The sequence below is a fragment of the Maudiozyma barnettii genome (genome assembly GCF_903064755.1).
Source record: "Maudiozyma barnettii strain CLIB 1767 genome assembly, contig: KABA2_13, whole genome shotgun sequence".
In the NCBI taxonomy this organism is placed as follows: domain Eukaryota; kingdom Fungi; phylum Ascomycota; class Saccharomycetes; order Saccharomycetales; family Saccharomycetaceae; genus Maudiozyma; species Maudiozyma barnettii.
The window spans coordinates 361,647-378,915 of NW_024545250.1; the positions used below are offsets into that span (position 1 = coordinate 361,647).

A 17,269-nucleotide genomic window follows, 5' to 3' on the forward strand; every position below is an offset into this window, starting at 1 on the left:
AATAGTCGAGTTATACGGTCAATCTGATTAGCTTTCATTGATCCCATTAGTATGTCCCAATTAATCAAATGTGATATTCATAAACAAATAAAGTTCCTCTCTCTCAAGAAGGACTTCAAGTCTGAACAGAATGTTCTATCAATCTTTTCTTTACTGATCAATGAAAATGGCAGAAACTGAGTGAGGCTGTATCGAGCACTTTCGCTTCGTGAAAGGAAAGAAGAAGAGGAGAAAAAACATATTGAATAACCTTATGCTAAGGAAAATATCTCCCATAATAACTTAGTAATTAAATGATTTTAGAATATTTTACATATATATTTCGAAACAACTTCTAATTTGATAGGGAAGCACTATTGCATATAAATATATTACGTCAAAAAGGATAGGTACACTTATTATTGCTACTATATATAGATATACAGACAGTTACAACATAAAAAACAAAAACGGAGAGATAAGCAATTTCCATTTCAACATCACTATTTAGATATTTATACCACTTTTTAACAGTATGTTTATCCAGACACGTATAGTACCTGATGGTATTATAACACATATTTTAACAAGTGATCAGCCAGTTATGGCTGTTGATCCAACTATACCATATGAATCTAATCTTCCTACTCCACCCACTGGGGATTCTGATACAGAGACAATAAGTATAGCATTCCTCATATCATTGTCTGTAACATTTGCTGTATTAATGGTTATACTTTTGATTATAGCTACTTACGTCACGTTCTGTGGTGGAGATGAAACAGATTATGATGAAGAAAGGGCAAATGGTACGAATGGGAACAGAATTAGAAACCTTAATAGACCATTTAGAAGATTATTTACAGGTAAGCATTCTAATATTTTATTAGGATCAGATTTTACAAGCCCTACTGAATTAGATGATCCTGCAAAATTAACTGAATTAGAGGTGGAAGCCTTCCAGAAAATGTCATCCTTTGAAATAGAATTATACAAGCGTGCAAAAGAGTTACAAGAATTAAGTCCTCCAATAACGGATGAATTTGGTAGTTATTTAAAACCTAGTGATACAACGTTTATTAAAGATAGAGGTATTCAAGCTTTTTTCTTTCTACCTAGTATAAATGATAATATCGACAAAATTGGAAATTTCTTACCAAGTTTTATGATACAAGACAAATTGGATATTCTATTTACAAAATATAATCAGAGTGCCTCAACAGTATTAAATTATCCGTTACCTTATAATAAAAAGGATGCAGTTTATTTCGAAGTAAAAATATACAAACACTTGGTTGATTCGAATAGTATATTCAGTATAGGTCTAAGTACTGTCCCATATCCATATTTTAGAATTCCAGGTATGTCTAAATTTTCAATTGCATATGAATCCACCGGTAAACTAAGAATTAATAATCCATTTGAAGCATCTACATTATTACCAAAATTAGAAGAAGGTGATGTTGTTGGATTTGGTTATAAATATAAATCTGGGACGATTTTTATAACACACAATGGTAAAAAATTAATGGATGTCACTGAAGATGTGGATGTCGATTTATTTCCTTGTGTTGGTTCCTTTAATGCTTCGTATACAAGAACGTACACGACTGATGGTTTGTTGGAAGACCCAGATAACGTAGATCTTCGCAATTCATTGTCTGAAAATAGGCAAGTAGAATTGCCAGAAAAATTGCAGAGAGTTCACAATCCACATAATGAACAAGATTGCACTGAGAGTGATGAAGTGGAATTGCAGGTTAACCTTGGTCAAGTTGGGTTTGTCTTTATTGAGGCTAATGTTAAAAAATACGCATTTAATAGTATATATGGGGAAATTGGTATTCCACCATCTTATAACGGGAATGAGGCTAAAAAGGATACCATTTTACAAAAGGGTGAAGAACTTCCACCGGCGTATCCAAATGGGTCATTTGTACCTCAAATTCCTGATTCCAATGATAATTCTTTACCCGGGGCAAGCCATACCTTAGAGAATTATGAAAGAATATCATCAACGTATGATAGAGTACATAACAATTATGACAATAGTAATGAGTATGGATATCCTCATGGACCATTGTCTGACATTGACGAAGAAACTGGATTACTATCTTCCAGCTCAGCCATTAATCAAGATATTCCAAATATTGACTGTGTGGTTATTGAACGGAGATGCATTCCTGAGAAGAAGCCAAAGAAGAAGAATAAAAAATCCAAGAAGAAGAAGTCTAGAAGTAGAAAATAGAAAGTTGTTTTTGATTTTTCTTTTTTGCAAGAAGCACCCATATTGACAAAACATTCATTTATTCACAGATATATATATGATTTTAATTTTCTATATATCTAAGTACATGCATATATTCCATTTCTTTTCTAGAAAACAGTAAGATAAATTTGGTGACAAATTGCCTTACTTACGAACATTTTTTTTTTATAAATAATTAATGTTATATTATTAATTCATAGATAGAAGTACATTATATCGTTATTGTATAGTTATGCTAGTATAATCAAATAAAAATGGAAGAGATTATGTTATTGACTTATCTGGCTAACGCTTTTTCTTATTCTTATTCTTCTTATTATTACCTTTCTTTTTGTTATTCTTATCGGTATTTGTTGACGATTGGGTATTTTGTTCAGGTTTATATTCTTTAACCTTTGAATTAACAATTAAACTACTAATACCAATTGTATCGACAATCTTTGATTTCTTTGTACGTTTAACTGTTTTAGTAACATTACCATCTTTATTAATGGTCTTAATGGTCTTCTTTTTCATAGCTTGTCTTTCAATCTTACTTGGAATGATAGAGACACCCCTTGGACCTAATGCATTCAAAAGACGAGATACATCTTTACTTTTGTTAGTTTCAAATTTATAATTTGTATCCAGATGATTATTATGAGTTTTGAATGAAACAGATGGTTTTCTGTTCTTCTTATGATTCTCCTTCTTCTCCTCCTCCTTCGAAGGTTTATACGTTATTGTGAAGATGGTCTCGGAAGGGTTAGCTTCGAAGACACGCACACTGTTCTTAATATATGAATCTAATGGTTTAATAGACATCCTTAGAGTTACTTGTTATTCACTTATCTTTGCTGATAAATTAATATTAAGAAAAACAGTAGAGTTCTGTATACGTTTAAATTTTGTCTCCGCAACTTATAAACAAATCTCACTTTAGAGATTGATCGTATTCAAAAGTTCCTCTTATGACCTAGTGATGAATCTGGTAGTTTGTTTTACTAAGCGATGTATCCATGTTGCACTGTCTCTCTAATTGTTTTTTCCTTGCTGGCTTGTTCGTTTGCTTATTTGTCTGTTCTGAGAAAAAAGAATTTCACAAACTTTCACGAATTTTTCACAAAAAAAAATTGGTGAAGAATTAAATTGATTTATTGAAGAGTGAGAGAGAGATATATAAAAGTATAGAAAACAAGAAGGGTTCCTCGTTGTTGGCTTCTTTGGCTTATGAAATCAATAGCACAGAGAAGTTGTTCTTCTTTTGTTAGCTCGTAAATGTAATGAGTGGTAAGAGTAATATACAAGGTGTTTCAATGAGACCTTTGAAATGTTTCTTCATTACGTGATGAAATGTAAAGAGTTTTTTGAGAAGGGATGAGGATCTTTAAATATGGGTAAGAGTAGTTCCATCTTTCTTAATTTTGACTGGATACGCAGTTATTCGATCGATATATATAAACTAGATAAGCAGTAGTTTAAATTTTGATCATTAGACTTTGTAATATGTACTATAAGGGTCGAATCGTTCATTCAACTGTTTTAACAGACTTAATAAACAGGAGTGACGTGTGCTGCTTAGAAAGTTATACACTGGACAAGTTAAACAAATAATAAAAAACATATGTTACTGGTTTGAAAGAAAGAAGAGAAACATTTAATCTTGAAAGAAGTGTTTTTTTGTTTTTATTTCTAATATACTCTATTTTTAACGTTCGGAATAAGTGAAACAGGTGATTCGGCGATTTGCCAAGGCTTAGTTAAACTCTCCCCCCAAATATCTACTTTAATATAGGCAGGGATTTCAAGTATAAAGTATTATACTATTAGTAATGGTGGCTTATATCAACAGATTTATTTTGATTTTTTGTAATTTCATAACAGAACCCATTGTGAAGTGTATTTTTGATTATGTCAAAAGATCAACCTAGTTCTCCTGTATCAAAGGTTACTGGTATGCCTAGTATTTTATTCAATGGGAATAAATTAAAAAGAGGTGGTTCCAAGAATAGTAAGAAAGAGAAAGATCATGATATTTCAAGTACTTCTGTTACTCAAAGCACACAAGATATATCTAGGGACTCGATCGATCTACATGAAGAGGACAACGGGATTGAGTTTTCTGCAGATATTGAACCGTTGAAGTTTAAAATGAAGAGAACACCTGAACCTGACAAGAAATTAAAGGATTCACCTAGGGAATATCTTGATTCATTGGAACAAATAAGGCAACAGATAGAAAATGTCACAAATAATGGTTCTGATAGCAATATAATTACTACAAATATTTCAAATGGTATTCCGTGGAGTTTTGGTGATATAGATAAAGAACAATTTGAAGAATATCTAGAAAAACCTAATTATATTAGATGTTTACCAAGAAAAATAGATTTCAATGTGTTTAATAGATTATTTTTAGCTCAAGAGTTAAAGGATACTTCTGATGAACCTGAGCTGACATATGACCCAACAGTGAATAACAATGCATTGAAGAAAACAAGAAGTAGAGGGAAAGGATCAATATCTTCTAATGTCTCGAATTCGGATAGTTTAAAGAGATCAATTTGGAAGACACAATTTAGTTTAGATGGAAAATATATGGCAGTAGGGAGTAAAGATGGGACGGTTAAAATTTTGAAAGTTATTAGTTCCCCTGTTGAAAGATGGGAAATGGATAATATGGATGAATCCATGAGAATATCAAGAGCAAAGAAAATGTTAAGAATGAAACAAATTGCTGCTTCTTCAACTTTTAACACATTAAATAGTGGGAAAGTGGGAAAACATATTGCTGATTTAGAAAATAATACAATGGAAAGTAATAGTAACAATAATGATTCTACTAATCTGTATGCACCTGTCTTTCATCAAACACCTTATAAGATATTTAAAGAACATGTTTTTGATGTCCTGGACCTGGATTGGTCCAAAAATAATTTTCTATTGACAGCATCTATGGATAAGACTGTTAAACTATGGCATTTGGAAAGGAAAGAGTCATTAAGAACATTCCATCATGCAGATTTTGTCACAGGTGCAAAATTTCATCCCACAGATGATAGGTTTTTCGTAACCGGTTGTCTTGATCATAAATGTAGACTTTGGTCAATTATCGATAACGAAGTAAGTTATGAATATGATTGTCATGATCTTATTACTTCAATCGAAATTTCCAAATTTGATGGGAAATACACAATTATTGGTACTTTTAATGGGTTTATTCACATTTTGTTGACAAAGGGGTTGAAATCTGTATTGAGTTTTCATGTGTCTGATAAAGAGATAAAATGGAAAGATACGGAGTTTCTTTCAATTTCTAAGCATACTAGTGGGCCACGTATTACAGGGATTCAAATAATAAGTGCAATAAATGAACCATTGAGGCTCTTGATAACAAGTAATGATTCTAGGATTCGTATATTCGATATCGAAAAGCGAAAACTTGTGGAATTTTTGAAAGGTTTCCAAAGTGGGTCATCGCAACATCAAGCTTTTTATCTCGATAAAAATGGAGAGTCAACAGTTTTATGTAGTAGTGACGATCATTGGTTGTATGGTTGGAAACTAAGAACCAATGACGCGAACGACATGGATAAAGAACGATCCCAGTCGATGTCGACAATTGACACAAGTCACGACTCACATCTAGATATTTCGCCCGTATCATCAATGGGGTCAATGGATGTAGGTGACGATTTATTAGAAAATGGTGATGATGATGGTGATGATAAAGTGGAGTCATCATTATCTTCACAGAATAAAAAAAGAGTTCGGAGACGTTCCAAAATATTTGATTCATTGAGAAATCTGGCACAATCACATCATCGTCGACACCATACTGTGGTAAAGAACGCGAGATATAGCTGTTTCCACGCTCATCATGCACCAGTGACGACATCTCTTATTGCTCCCATTGAGACCTCGAAGGTATTGTCACTTTCTAATGATTTTATCTGTGAATTAACATTGAATACGATTCGTGATAATAAATTAGCTGCAAGTGGACAATCTATTATGTCTTCTCAAGGAACCACGGCAGAAGTAGTGAAAGCCATTGGAACAATATTGATTACAACTGATAATCAAGGGACAATAAGAGTATTTAGAACAGATATCTCAACAAAGATAAGAAATAAAGTTCTGAATGATCTAAAACAATATGACGAAGAAGTTCATGGTAAAAGTGATAAACAAGAAGGTCCTAAATCAATGAATTGCTTCAGTAATGTAAACAGATCAGAGTCTTCAACAACCATGAAAAGACAATCCAATAGCAAGACGAAGCTAACAGGAGTGTCTGGATCAGATGAAACAACTCCAAGATCTAGCTCAGATTTAGTACCCACAGGGGAATATGATTTATTACAGGCGCCAAACGGGCAAATAATTAATATTGCTCAACCCACCACTAGTCCTAATACAGTTTACAAGAGTTCGAGAAACAATATATCCGCTACGAGTATAGGGAGACTGATGGGTAATTCCTCATCGAGGAGACATGCAAAGAGCACAAGTTCATCAAACTCAAATAACAATGGTAAAGAAAGTGCCCCAGGGAGAAACATAGTAGCAAACTTGTCAGCATTATCGTTACGATGTAATGTCTGTAATAGTACAAATTTTACGCAATATTCAAGTAATACGGGGTTACAAAGAGAAAACAATTATTCATGCGTCGATTGTGGTACTACCCTTAACAACTTTAGATAAATCTCTCTCTATATATATATATATGTGCCAAACGTTTCTACACTAAGTATATCTCCTATTCATTCACTATTTATATGTCTCTGTTCCAATGTCAACTAGAAGGCCATAGACCTTACGTCCTTCTACTGGATCCCAAAGACGTTTGTGTATTGTTTTGGTTGCTCACTTCACTTGATTAACCTGATGAGTCCATGGTTGAAAAATTGTGGCAGGTCCATCTATTGTTGCATTCCCCGGTACCGCTCTCTATACAGTTTGACGTCTTCCAAAAAAGAAAGAAAATCAGGTCGCGCGATTCATTGAAAATTGAAAAATATTTGATAATCGATGAATCATCGAGCCATTTTAATGAGTGAAAGATTGGCATTTGTTCTAAGAAGTTACCGTGCAAGACATAGGTAAGGGTGTAGTAAGATCAAAATCTGACCATCTTATTCGTCCAAAGAGCCGTTTCGAGCAACATATATACGTCTATATATATAAAGGTGAATAACTGTGTAACTAAAAACGTTTAAGCAAAATTCATTTCCTTAACATAGTAGTTATTCCTCGACCAATATTCGTTAAATATATAGGTTAAATAAAGAGTACCCATTCCTCTCTAATACGAGTATATCATAGAACTATGTCAGAGCAAAATAAACCTGAAAAGGCTCCCTTAAAGAAGACGGCTGCCCAGAAAGTAAGTAAAGTTGGTTCGTTCACTGCAGGTGGTATGGCAGCCTGTCTTGCAGTGACATTCACAAATCCGATTGAAGTTGTTAAGACCAGAATGCAACTGCAAGGTGAAATGTCAGCTGTCTCACAAAATATTTATAAAAATCCTATACAAGGTATAAGTGTAATATTTAGGAATGAAGGTATTAGAGGTTGTCAACGTGGTTTAATTGCCGCATATGTATATCAAATTGGTTTGAACGGTTCTAGATTAGGTTTCTATGAACCAATTAGAAATATTCTAAACAAGACATTCTATCCAGATAGTCCTTCTCATAAGGTTCAAAATGTTCCTATTAACATGGTATCTGGTGCATCTTCCGGTATAATTGGTGCTGTGGTGGGTTCCCCTTTATTTTTGATTAAGACTAGAATGCAATCCTTTTCTAAAGCTGTAGCATTAGGTGATCAAACACATTACACAGGTGTATGGAACGGGTTTAAAACAATTCTTAAGGCCGAAGGTATTTTGGGTTTATATCGTGGTGTTGATGCCGCAGTCATTAGAACTGCTTCAGGTTCCGCTGTCCAATTACCTATCTACAATATTGTAAAACATGGTCTACTAAGAAATCATATTATGTCAGATAGTCCTGCATTGCATTTAACATCAAGTGCAGTTGCTGGGCTTGGTGTTGCTGTTGTAATGAATCCTTGGGATGTTATCTTAACAAGAATATATAATCAAAAGACCGATAAATATAAAGGTCCGATAGATTGTTTAGTCAAGACAGTAAAAATTGAAGGGATTGGCGCATTATACAAAGGTTTTGAAGCACAAGTATTCAGAATTGCCCCTCATACCATTCTCACCTTGACATTCCTAGAACAGACAATGAAATTGGTCCATTCAGTGGAATCTAGAGTTCTCATGCATTGAAAGGAGAGAAGGTATTTCCAAATTCCGGAGAACACTGGCACATAAACATATAAATTATTTCTGATATTCTTCAAAGGTAGGGTTATGGAATACACGCACATATACACATACGCAAACACGCACAGACACTCGTGGATGCTATTATGGATGGTGTTATTCACTTCCATTATTTATTACTTCAAATTGTTATCTCATCTTATCATTTTTTGTGGTATGCATATATAAAAATATATAGAACTCTATCATTCAAACTATAATGTTTTAATAACTTTTTTTTTCTCTATTTTACTTCTCTCTTTCTTTCTAGCATCGTCGATCTTGTTTAGGTAACTATTATATACAACAACTTCTGCAACTAGCACCAGGATACCAAAAAAGAGGCATAAAAGAATTCGATATTGGATTTCTACTCTCATTGAAGTACCAGTCCAGTACCAAATGGCAAATATGACCGATAACACACTTAAAAGTATATTGAATATGGTAGTAACTTGTTCTTTTATTTGTTTATTAATTTGAGCTGGAGAAAGATCAAGTTCATCACCTTCTTTGACGTGAACCAAGCTGTTGGTTTCCTTTTCTCTATTCACTAATCTTTGGTAATCATTCTCCTGTTCGACTAATCGAAGTTTATCTAATTGTTCCTTAAATTCTTTCGAATAACCCTCACCAGGTTTACGTTTCTCTTTGAATTTAAAATGTAATGGTGTTAGTAAGTTCTTCATCGTTATTTCAGGACAGTTCTGCCAATGTAGATTAAATATACTCAGTAAGGACGACATTGGTATACTCTCTCGTTCGATATATCGATTTATCTCACCATTCGAAATAGTTTGCTCTTGTTGTTCAGTTGTTATATTCTCTGAAGAAAGTGTTTCTAGATGTGTTTTCAGGCATTTGTTCAGTTTTATTTCAAACATGATTGGAGAACAAATGGATAATACAATTTCGTTTTGCGGTTATAATTGATATTTATAGCTGTTCTTAAATAATGATAGCATCAACACCTAGAGTTCATATTGTTCCAGCATAATTTCTCTCTTCTTTTCATATTCTTTTTGATGGATATATATAAGGAGCAGCCATCGCTCAAGTTAGAATTGAAAAAAAATTAATGATGACTTCCGAATGAAATGAGAATTAGCAACACAGCCTACACTGAGATTGTCGAATTACTGAAAATTATATAGTGGGCCTTAAAAATAGAATCCCTATATTGGATGGTAGTGCGGGATACCCTTAATCAATTGGTTAACAATGTTTCCTTCCCCATGAGTACCTTAGTCTTCATCCAAGTACAGGAAGAGAAAATAAAATAAACCCCATGGTCGGTTAATTGGTGGAGCAAATTAGATGCTGGGTATCAATTTAATTGGAAGGCACATATTCGAAAGCACTGTTTGAAAGTTTCCTAAAGGAGTCGTAAGCATTGTGTTCAACTGAAGGTACGGCATTTTTCTTAGAATGGGTGTTGATTCAAAAAAATCAGCTCAAGAGGTACTGGAACTTGAGTGAAAATATTGTAATACAGATCCTCTAAACTGTATTAACTAGTTCTTATATTTTAAGGATAATGATAGAGTTAGGCCTGATGATAGTTATTATCTGGAGTCTAAGAGAGTACTGAATTCAACCAATTGATTATTTATATAGTACTGCTTATCAGCTATAACTCAATTGACATTAGGACATTTATTGAAGGAGGGGGTATCTTTTAGAAAGTTGAACAACTGGAATATATTTTGATATACTTTTTCTACTCCGAAATATTTGTTGTCGATAGAATGTTAAAATGTATAGTAATAATGAACTCGGTATCCCAAGTGCAATTTGGTAGATAATAGAATATAAGAAGTTCTAGTATATGGTGATATGAATTAAATCAGCAAACAAAAACGAGTGTAATGGGGGGGGGGGATTATAACGAATTATTTCTATTTATTTTACAAAACTTCCCTTTGATATCTTTCTAATTATATGGTTATGATTAGATAAAGCATGGAACAAAATAACAAAATATGTTACTTTATGAAACAAGATATATTACTGCGCTGAAAATGCATTGTAGAGTTAGATCTAGATTCATTCATTGTTAATTGTACAGATAAAAGGTTTAGTAGCAACTTAAATGTAAATAGTTAAAATAAAGCAAAATAAATTTGTTATTCTTTCCGATTATTTGGGAGTGGTTTCTTATTATTATATTAAATTTATAGAACGAATAGATTCTAACTTCGAATGTAAGTTCAGAATTCTCTGTCTTTATATATATTATTATTTTATCGATAATTCGTTTCTTCTTGTTATCTAAACGATTGTTGGTTAAACAATTGATATGTAATGAACTTATTTCCTAAACGATTATGGCCTAAACGACTATTACCTAATAAAATGTTTAGTTCTTATTAGGACATTTTAGATATCTTGATTCCACCTAATTTCTGTCAACTTTATATAACATAAAATAAAACACAAGATTATACATTTGAATATCTATAACTATATCTGATAATTTCACCTCAAATACTAATCGTATCTTCTCGATTTCAAACTTATGTTTACAGTGTTATTATATATATGGCAGTGCAGTACACTCTAAAATTCTACTTATATTAGCTGCCTTCTCCTTCAGATAGGTTAAACTAAAGTTAGCCTTTTTAGTGCTGCCGCTACATATTCAACAATTTCTATCAAACATAAATCAAAGAGAATGCTGACTTACATCAAACTTATAATTTTTACTAAGTCAAATCCTCAGCTATGATCTTAAAACTTCAGAAACAATTGGGCGTGTGGCGTAGTTGGTAGCGCGCTCCCTTAGCATGGGAGAGGTCTTGGGTTCGATTCCCAACTCGTCCATTTATTTTTTGATAATTCTTTTTTTGGCTCTGGTTACTTCTTTCAAGAGCTTCTCAACAATTCCACCTCTTTTTGTTCAATTGACTCGATTTTGTATTACTTGAATGTTAGCGAAGAATTACAATCCTTTTTTTGGGTGTTTTATTTTTCGTTTAGAAACTATGACACCATTTTTGATATTATTACGTATCCAAAACCTCCCAAATCATAACTTCTCAAATACACAAGAATATACAAAGAATAAGAAATAATTAAAGAGAGTAGTTCTATATAGTTGAGAAATATGTATCTTAATTATTAAGGTACACCTCGAACAACGCCGTGATCAACGATCATTTTTTCGTTGTTTATGTTAAATCTATAATGCACAGGTCAAATATTAAGGTTGGTATCTGTCATGTGTTTGATTAATCTAACCTATAGTTCGCCTTAGTAATTAATCTCCTGTGTAATCTAAAGGTTTCATTCTAATGACTTTAACCTGATAAGTAACAAGGTGTGTCAGAACTTGACTATTTAGTTTACAATTCTTAGTGAGATAAGGAGGGATGGCACTCAATGCGGCTAAATTTTATTCATTTGTTCTAGCATTAGAAGCCGTCACTTAATGATATATCTGTCTATATATGTGAAACAATATTATATCAGTTCGATTGCTAAAATAGGTTGTCATTGAGTTGAAGAACTAATGTATTGGTAATGGTTCTATTTCCTTCTGGAAGGTTCTTTTCTCTAATCAAACGGAAGAGGCTTTCAGGTGGAAAACGCGAGCGGTGGGAAAATTGAAAGTGTCAAGGGGAGAGAAAGAGAGAGAATCGGTGGTCAAAATATATATAAACAGGAGCGAGTAATCTTTAAATAGGAACACCGTTAAGTTTGGGGTTCAATTGAAGTTCCAATAATTTTCAACTGATTGTAATAAATAGCTAAATCACCTACAAAGAAACTCTAAAATAATAATTTGTCATGTCTACTGAAGGTAAAGTACTAGTCCCACAAGTTAAATGGGCTCAAAGATCAGATGAGGAAGATGAAGAAAAAAACTATCTTTTGCTCACTATTGGTATAACTGATTGCTCAGAACCAGTTCTAAAGATTGAACCAACTTATTTTGAACTTACTGCTAATTCTAAGGGTCACGTCGGTAATGAAGCTGCAAGTAAATATAAACTTCACATCGATTTCTTCAAGGAAATTATTCCAGATAAGACTCTTCATAAGGTTGCTAATGGTCAACATTACTTTTTAAAGATCTATAAGAAGGACTTGGGACTTGAATATTGGCCACGTCTAACAAAGGAAAAGGTTAAGTACCAATATATCAAAACAGACTTCGATAAGTGGGTCGACGAAGACGAACAAGACGAATTGGATGCTGACAACAACGACATTGACTTCGCTGGTGCAGGTATGGGCGCAGGTATGGGCGCAGGTATGGGTGCAGGTATGGGTGCAGGTATGGGTGCAGGTATGGGAGGTGCCGGTGGAAACTTTGACATAAGCCAATTGTTGGGCGGTATGGGTGGTATGGGTAACCCTTCAGATAAAAATGCTATGGCTAATGCACTTTCCGGTCTTTCTGGTGGTTCTGGTGATCCAACTGGTGGTATTAACTTCGAAGAGATGATGAAGGACCCAGCAATGAGAGAATTGTTAGAAAAATCAAAGATGTCAGCTAAAGAAGGTGAAGAAGAAGATGAAGAAGCTGAGAAGGACACCGAGTCAAAATAGACATATAGTGTCTTAGATCTTTTTTTTTTGAATTCCTTATCTTTCTATAATTCTCAAATATAATATATTTCTATATTACTTATCTAGTATATCGTAGCTTATGTAAATTATTAATAGTCACTATTATTTTTATTAACATCGTAAAAAAAATGGAAGACTCAAATATTGGTTTGCGACCTAAGAAGCCTAGAGTTAAAAAAAAATAAGTACAACTATCTGAAAGTTTAGATATGTTCTTTATCTTACGTTTTTAATGCCAGTGGTTTAAGAGTTTAGTTATCACCTTCATTAAAGTGTAAGGCAAATTTTTTCACAAACCTTGCTATCAACCAAACTGTATTTACAATGTGATAGGATATTAGACAATAATAAACTAACCTTACTTAAAGATGTTTGGTGATTTGCTACTAACGTAAAACTTTAAATATTCTTCTTAAATCACATATACATATTTTTTCTTATTTAGGTCAGTTTGCCCAAATTTAAAAAAAACTAATTAGAAAGAATTTTAATGCTTTTTAATTTCTCGAAAACTTCAAAATACCACATAATTGGTAAACAAAACATCAATAGTGATATCGCTCGTAACAAATATATACCATTAAATGTTCATTACAATGATAAATATATAAATTTGAAAAGTACATGTTTTGGTAATCAAGATTACAATGCATTAAATAGAAAGATGAACTGAGATATTGTTGACATGTTAAACCTAACAGTCTGTATCATGTTAAAGAGAAGTATTAAAAGCATAAAGTAGTAATAACCTCCTGGATATATTCAGAATCATACATCTGCTGAATATTCCACCGTTGATTCTTCCTAGTTAATGTGTTCTTTACAATATCTTTGGCCGAATCAAGACCGTTTTCTTCTAATGTTTTACTCCATCGCCATTCAAACCTGGCTATTCTATGGGCAACGGGCCTGCTCCGTTGCCGCTGATTGGCATTCGGAGGAGCATCAAACGGTAATCGATCCTCCAAAAGTGCGTACAATATAACACCTAATGCCCACGTATCTGTTAGATGACCATTATAAGGTATACCCATCAATATCTCCGGTGAAACATAATCCTCAGAACCACAACGTGCCGTGCAAAGTTCTCCTGGTTCAATTTTCTTACATAAACCAAAATCGCCCAATTCAATCATATTTTGCTTATAGTAACTAGGAGTATTCCTCATTCCAATTATTTCGTCAAGAGTATATCTCAATAATATGTTTTCTAGTTTTAAATCTCTATGTATAATTAGGTTTTCATGTAAGTATTTGACAGCCAGCACCAGCTCACTATATACTCTTTGAATCAACCATCTAGGAACATTACCTTGACACTCTGTTAATTCTTTCAGTAGATCACCACCATTACAATATGACATAATAAATTCACAGGATGGAATGTCTTTATGTCCTTCCTGCAATAAAGTTGTAAGAGGTCTCTTCTGTTCAACGAAAATTGGGTTGTTAATCCCGTACAATTTAACCACACAAGGATAATCTAATGTCTTTAGGACACTTAATTCTCTTGTCAAGGAACTTTCTAATCTGGATAATGTGTCATCACCTGTATTCAGAATATTATCTGGATACTTTATTTTCTTTACTGCCACTTGGTGATAATATTTATCAAACTCGTCTAGGGACTCATATAACGTTACAAAACTGAAATTTCCTGTCCCAATATGTTTAACTTTTTTCCACTGCCTTACTCGGGACATATCATGAAGTAAATACCCATTTAAAATATTCTCCTCACTAGAGAACTCATTTTCTTCTTTCTCTAACTTCACTTTCTCAGCTTCTTCATAAGTAGTATCTTCTTCATTAACTGTAGGAAGAGAAACGATACGTTGAGGTGATAATGATGGGGGTGGGATCAATTCTGATACCACACGATTAGAGGTTGCAATATTTTTCACTTGATCTAATTCTTTTGAATTCCGTATTTCATTAAAATGTGATTTGAAGGTGTTGATTCCATTTATGCTATTTAGATTATTATTATTCCTTCTCTTTTTAATGTTCAACTGTTGAAATGGTTGTTGTTGCATTTGAATAGTTGGAGACATTGACGATAGTAGATTTGGAGATAAAGGCGTATATGTCATAGGGGTAGGTAATGCATTAATTGTGTCAAACGTAGGTATATTCAGAGTCAACGGAGTCTTAGTTATCGGAGCTTCAGATTCTTGTTGTAGATTTGACATGGGATCTGTGTTAATTGTTCCTAGTGGATCAAGAGTGGCAGCATTTGAATTTTGAAATATATTAGGAGGAAGTCCAAACTCCTCTTGATTTAATTTTGGTGTTTTGGGGTTATTGGTGCGACCACTTTCTGAAGGTTTCATCTTCAATAGTAATATAAGTTATGTTATTCTGTTGTGATTGAAAGTATTAAAAGTAGTAAACTTTGGGACAACTAATAAAAATTCTATCTTTAAAAGGGGTAATTATCAAATAAATGAACTCGGTGATTATAAAATAAACAATGGGTGAATATTCCGAGCTTTACAATGCAAAATTCATTTGGAAACGACGTTCAACAATAAATTAAATAAGAAAATAATAGTTTGAACAACTCCTCACGATATAAAATATATTAGTTAAAAAGCAAATCCAGCAAATCGAGTATTTTACTAGTTGATATATGCAATTAGTGGTGTTCTCTTTCTTTAAAGAAACAATGTATTCTTCTATTTTTAATGATTTACGCAACGCTTGCTATATCTTACATCTTTTTTTTAAGTGGAAATCCAGCATATAATTTTTACCGGTTACCGTAATAAATAAGCCTAGCCATCCATATTTAAATATCTTTATATGATATATAAGAATATATTATGATCCACTTACCAATTGGAATTTCTATAGAAGGTATAATAACTATAGAAAGTGACTACTATATGATTTTTATATGATACAAACTTATCATTATTTTGAAAGTTTACCATATACAAATAATATGTATATATATACAAACATAGTAGTATGTTCTCAATTCAACTATATGTTACGAAAGCTTGAGAATTCTCATTTTCTAATTTTCTTTTTCATTTGACTCATAATATCAGATTCAGCTTGTCTCTTTGGTTTTTTCTGTTTAGCTTCAAACTTGGTCATTTGTTCCTTTCTACTCTTTTCACCTGCTTTTTGTAAAGATGTAAACTTCTCTGTAAATTCTTTGTTATCATCAAGTTTTGAATCTTCAGGGACGGTCTCTAACCATTCTAACAACTTAATTTCTTCACCGTACCCATCGTCGTTATCTTGGGGTGTTTCTAATACAATAGGAATCTTTTGTAAAAATTCAAAATGTGTTGCCAAAATATGGAAAAATTTCAACGTTAGGTAACCTTGACCCAATTTCTCATGAAGATCTCTATTTGCACCAAGTGGAGCCTTAGAATCATTCAAATGCATTGCTTTCAAATATTTCAAACCAACTATTTCGTCAAAATCATCCCAAAATTTCTGGAAATCGGCTAGTGTTGATATATCATAACCTGCTGCAAAAGTGTGACATGTGTCGACACATACACCTATTCTTGATTTGTCATCTATAAGATCTATAACAGTATGTAGATCCTCAAGGTTACTACCTACAAGGTTCCCAGTTCCTGCCATGTTTTCAAGCAAGACAGTTACGAATTCTGTTTCTTTTATAGCTTTATTTAGGTATGATGCCAATTGTTTCAGCTGTGTTGGATGATCACCTTTTAAAGATGAACCGGGATGCAAATTGTATAGACCAATACCTAGGGATTCGCATCTCTTAAGGTCATCGATAAAGGAATCGTAACTTTTTAATGCCTTTTCTTCATCAGGGTTTGCTAAGTTAATGAAATATTGGCCATGAGGTAAAATATCAGTCATTGGATCATATTTATATTCTTTAACAAATTTTTTAAACTTTTCAATCTCCTCAGGTGTATATTGTGGAGATACCCATTTTCTAGGTGATTTAAGGAATAAAGCAAACGAATTACAACCGGTAGTGAAAGCATGCATTACAGAATTGGAGACACCACCAGCTGTGGACATATGAGCACCAAACTTGTATTTGGATGTGCTGGACTTTATGAATTTTGACATTTTTTCTTAAAGATTGGGCTATATATCAGTGATTTGGTTCTTTTTAA

The 17,269-nt window shown here is 33.0% G+C and overlaps 8 protein-coding genes and 1 non-coding gene across 9 annotated transcripts; 5 read left to right on the forward strand and 4 right to left on the reverse strand.

Annotated features, from left to right (window-relative positions):
• Nucleotides 1–514: 514 nt before the first annotated feature.
• On the forward strand, nt 515–2,227 carry SSH4 (Ssh4p; the record flags this gene model as incomplete). The annotated part of the gene is made up of 1 exon (XM_041553045.1): nt 515–2,227. One exon carries the CDS (start codon nt 515–517, stop codon nt 2,225–2,227), a length of 1,713 nt encoding a protein of 570 aa, XP_041408979.1.
• Nucleotides 2,228–2,533: 306 nt separating this feature from the next.
• SRP21 (signal recognition particle subunit SRP21) lies at nt 2,534–3,052 on the reverse strand (the record flags this gene model as incomplete). Its single annotated transcript, XM_041553046.1, has 1 exon — nt 2,534–3,052. One exon carries the CDS (start codon nt 3,050–3,052, stop codon nt 2,534–2,536), a length of 519 nt encoding a protein of 172 aa, XP_041408980.1.
• A 1,086-nt stretch (nt 3,053–4,138) lies between these two features.
• DGR2 (Dgr2p) lies at nt 4,139–6,937 on the forward strand (the record flags this gene model as incomplete). The annotated part of the gene is made up of 1 exon (XM_041553047.1): nt 4,139–6,937. One exon carries the CDS (start codon nt 4,139–4,141, stop codon nt 6,935–6,937), a length of 2,799 nt encoding a protein of 932 aa, XP_041408981.1.
• A 625-nt stretch (nt 6,938–7,562) lies between these two features.
• On the forward strand, nt 7,563–8,534 carry OAC1 (Oac1p; the record flags this gene model as incomplete). The annotated part of the gene is made up of 1 exon (XM_041553048.1): nt 7,563–8,534. The coding sequence occupies one exon, from the start codon at nt 7,563–7,565 to the stop codon at nt 8,532–8,534; it is 972 nt and encodes a 323-aa protein (XP_041408982.1).
• A 251-nt stretch (nt 8,535–8,785) lies between these two features.
• On the reverse strand, nt 8,786–9,454 carry VPH2 (Vph2p; the record flags this gene model as incomplete). Its single annotated transcript, XM_041553049.1, has 1 exon — nt 8,786–9,454. The coding sequence occupies one exon, from the start codon at nt 9,452–9,454 to the stop codon at nt 8,786–8,788; it is 669 nt and encodes a 222-aa protein (XP_041408983.1).
• Nucleotides 9,455–11,320: 1,866 nt separating this feature from the next.
• Nucleotides 11,321–11,393, forward strand: KABA2_13S03850. Its single transcript has one exon. It is a non-coding gene; the product is annotated as a tRNA-Ala (tRNA).
• Nucleotides 11,394–12,359: 966 nt separating this feature from the next.
• Nucleotides 12,360–13,124, forward strand: SBA1 (Hsp90 cochaperone SBA1; the record flags this gene model as incomplete). The annotated part of the gene is made up of 1 exon (XM_041553050.1): nt 12,360–13,124. The coding sequence occupies one exon, from the start codon at nt 12,360–12,362 to the stop codon at nt 13,122–13,124; it is 765 nt and encodes a 254-aa protein (XP_041408984.1).
• Nucleotides 13,125–13,870: 746 nt separating this feature from the next.
• PRR1 (serine/threonine protein kinase PRR1) lies at nt 13,871–15,478 on the reverse strand (the record flags this gene model as incomplete). The annotated part of the gene is made up of 1 exon (XM_041553051.1): nt 13,871–15,478. One exon carries the CDS (start codon nt 15,476–15,478, stop codon nt 13,871–13,873), a length of 1,608 nt encoding a protein of 535 aa, XP_041408985.1.
• A 682-nt stretch (nt 15,479–16,160) lies between these two features.
• Nucleotides 16,161–17,222, reverse strand: APN1 (DNA-(apurinic or apyrimidinic site) lyase APN1; the record flags this gene model as incomplete). Its single annotated transcript, XM_041553052.1, has 1 exon — nt 16,161–17,222. One exon carries the CDS (start codon nt 17,220–17,222, stop codon nt 16,161–16,163), a length of 1,062 nt encoding a protein of 353 aa, XP_041408986.1.
• Between the last annotated feature and the right edge of the window lie 47 nt (nt 17,223–17,269).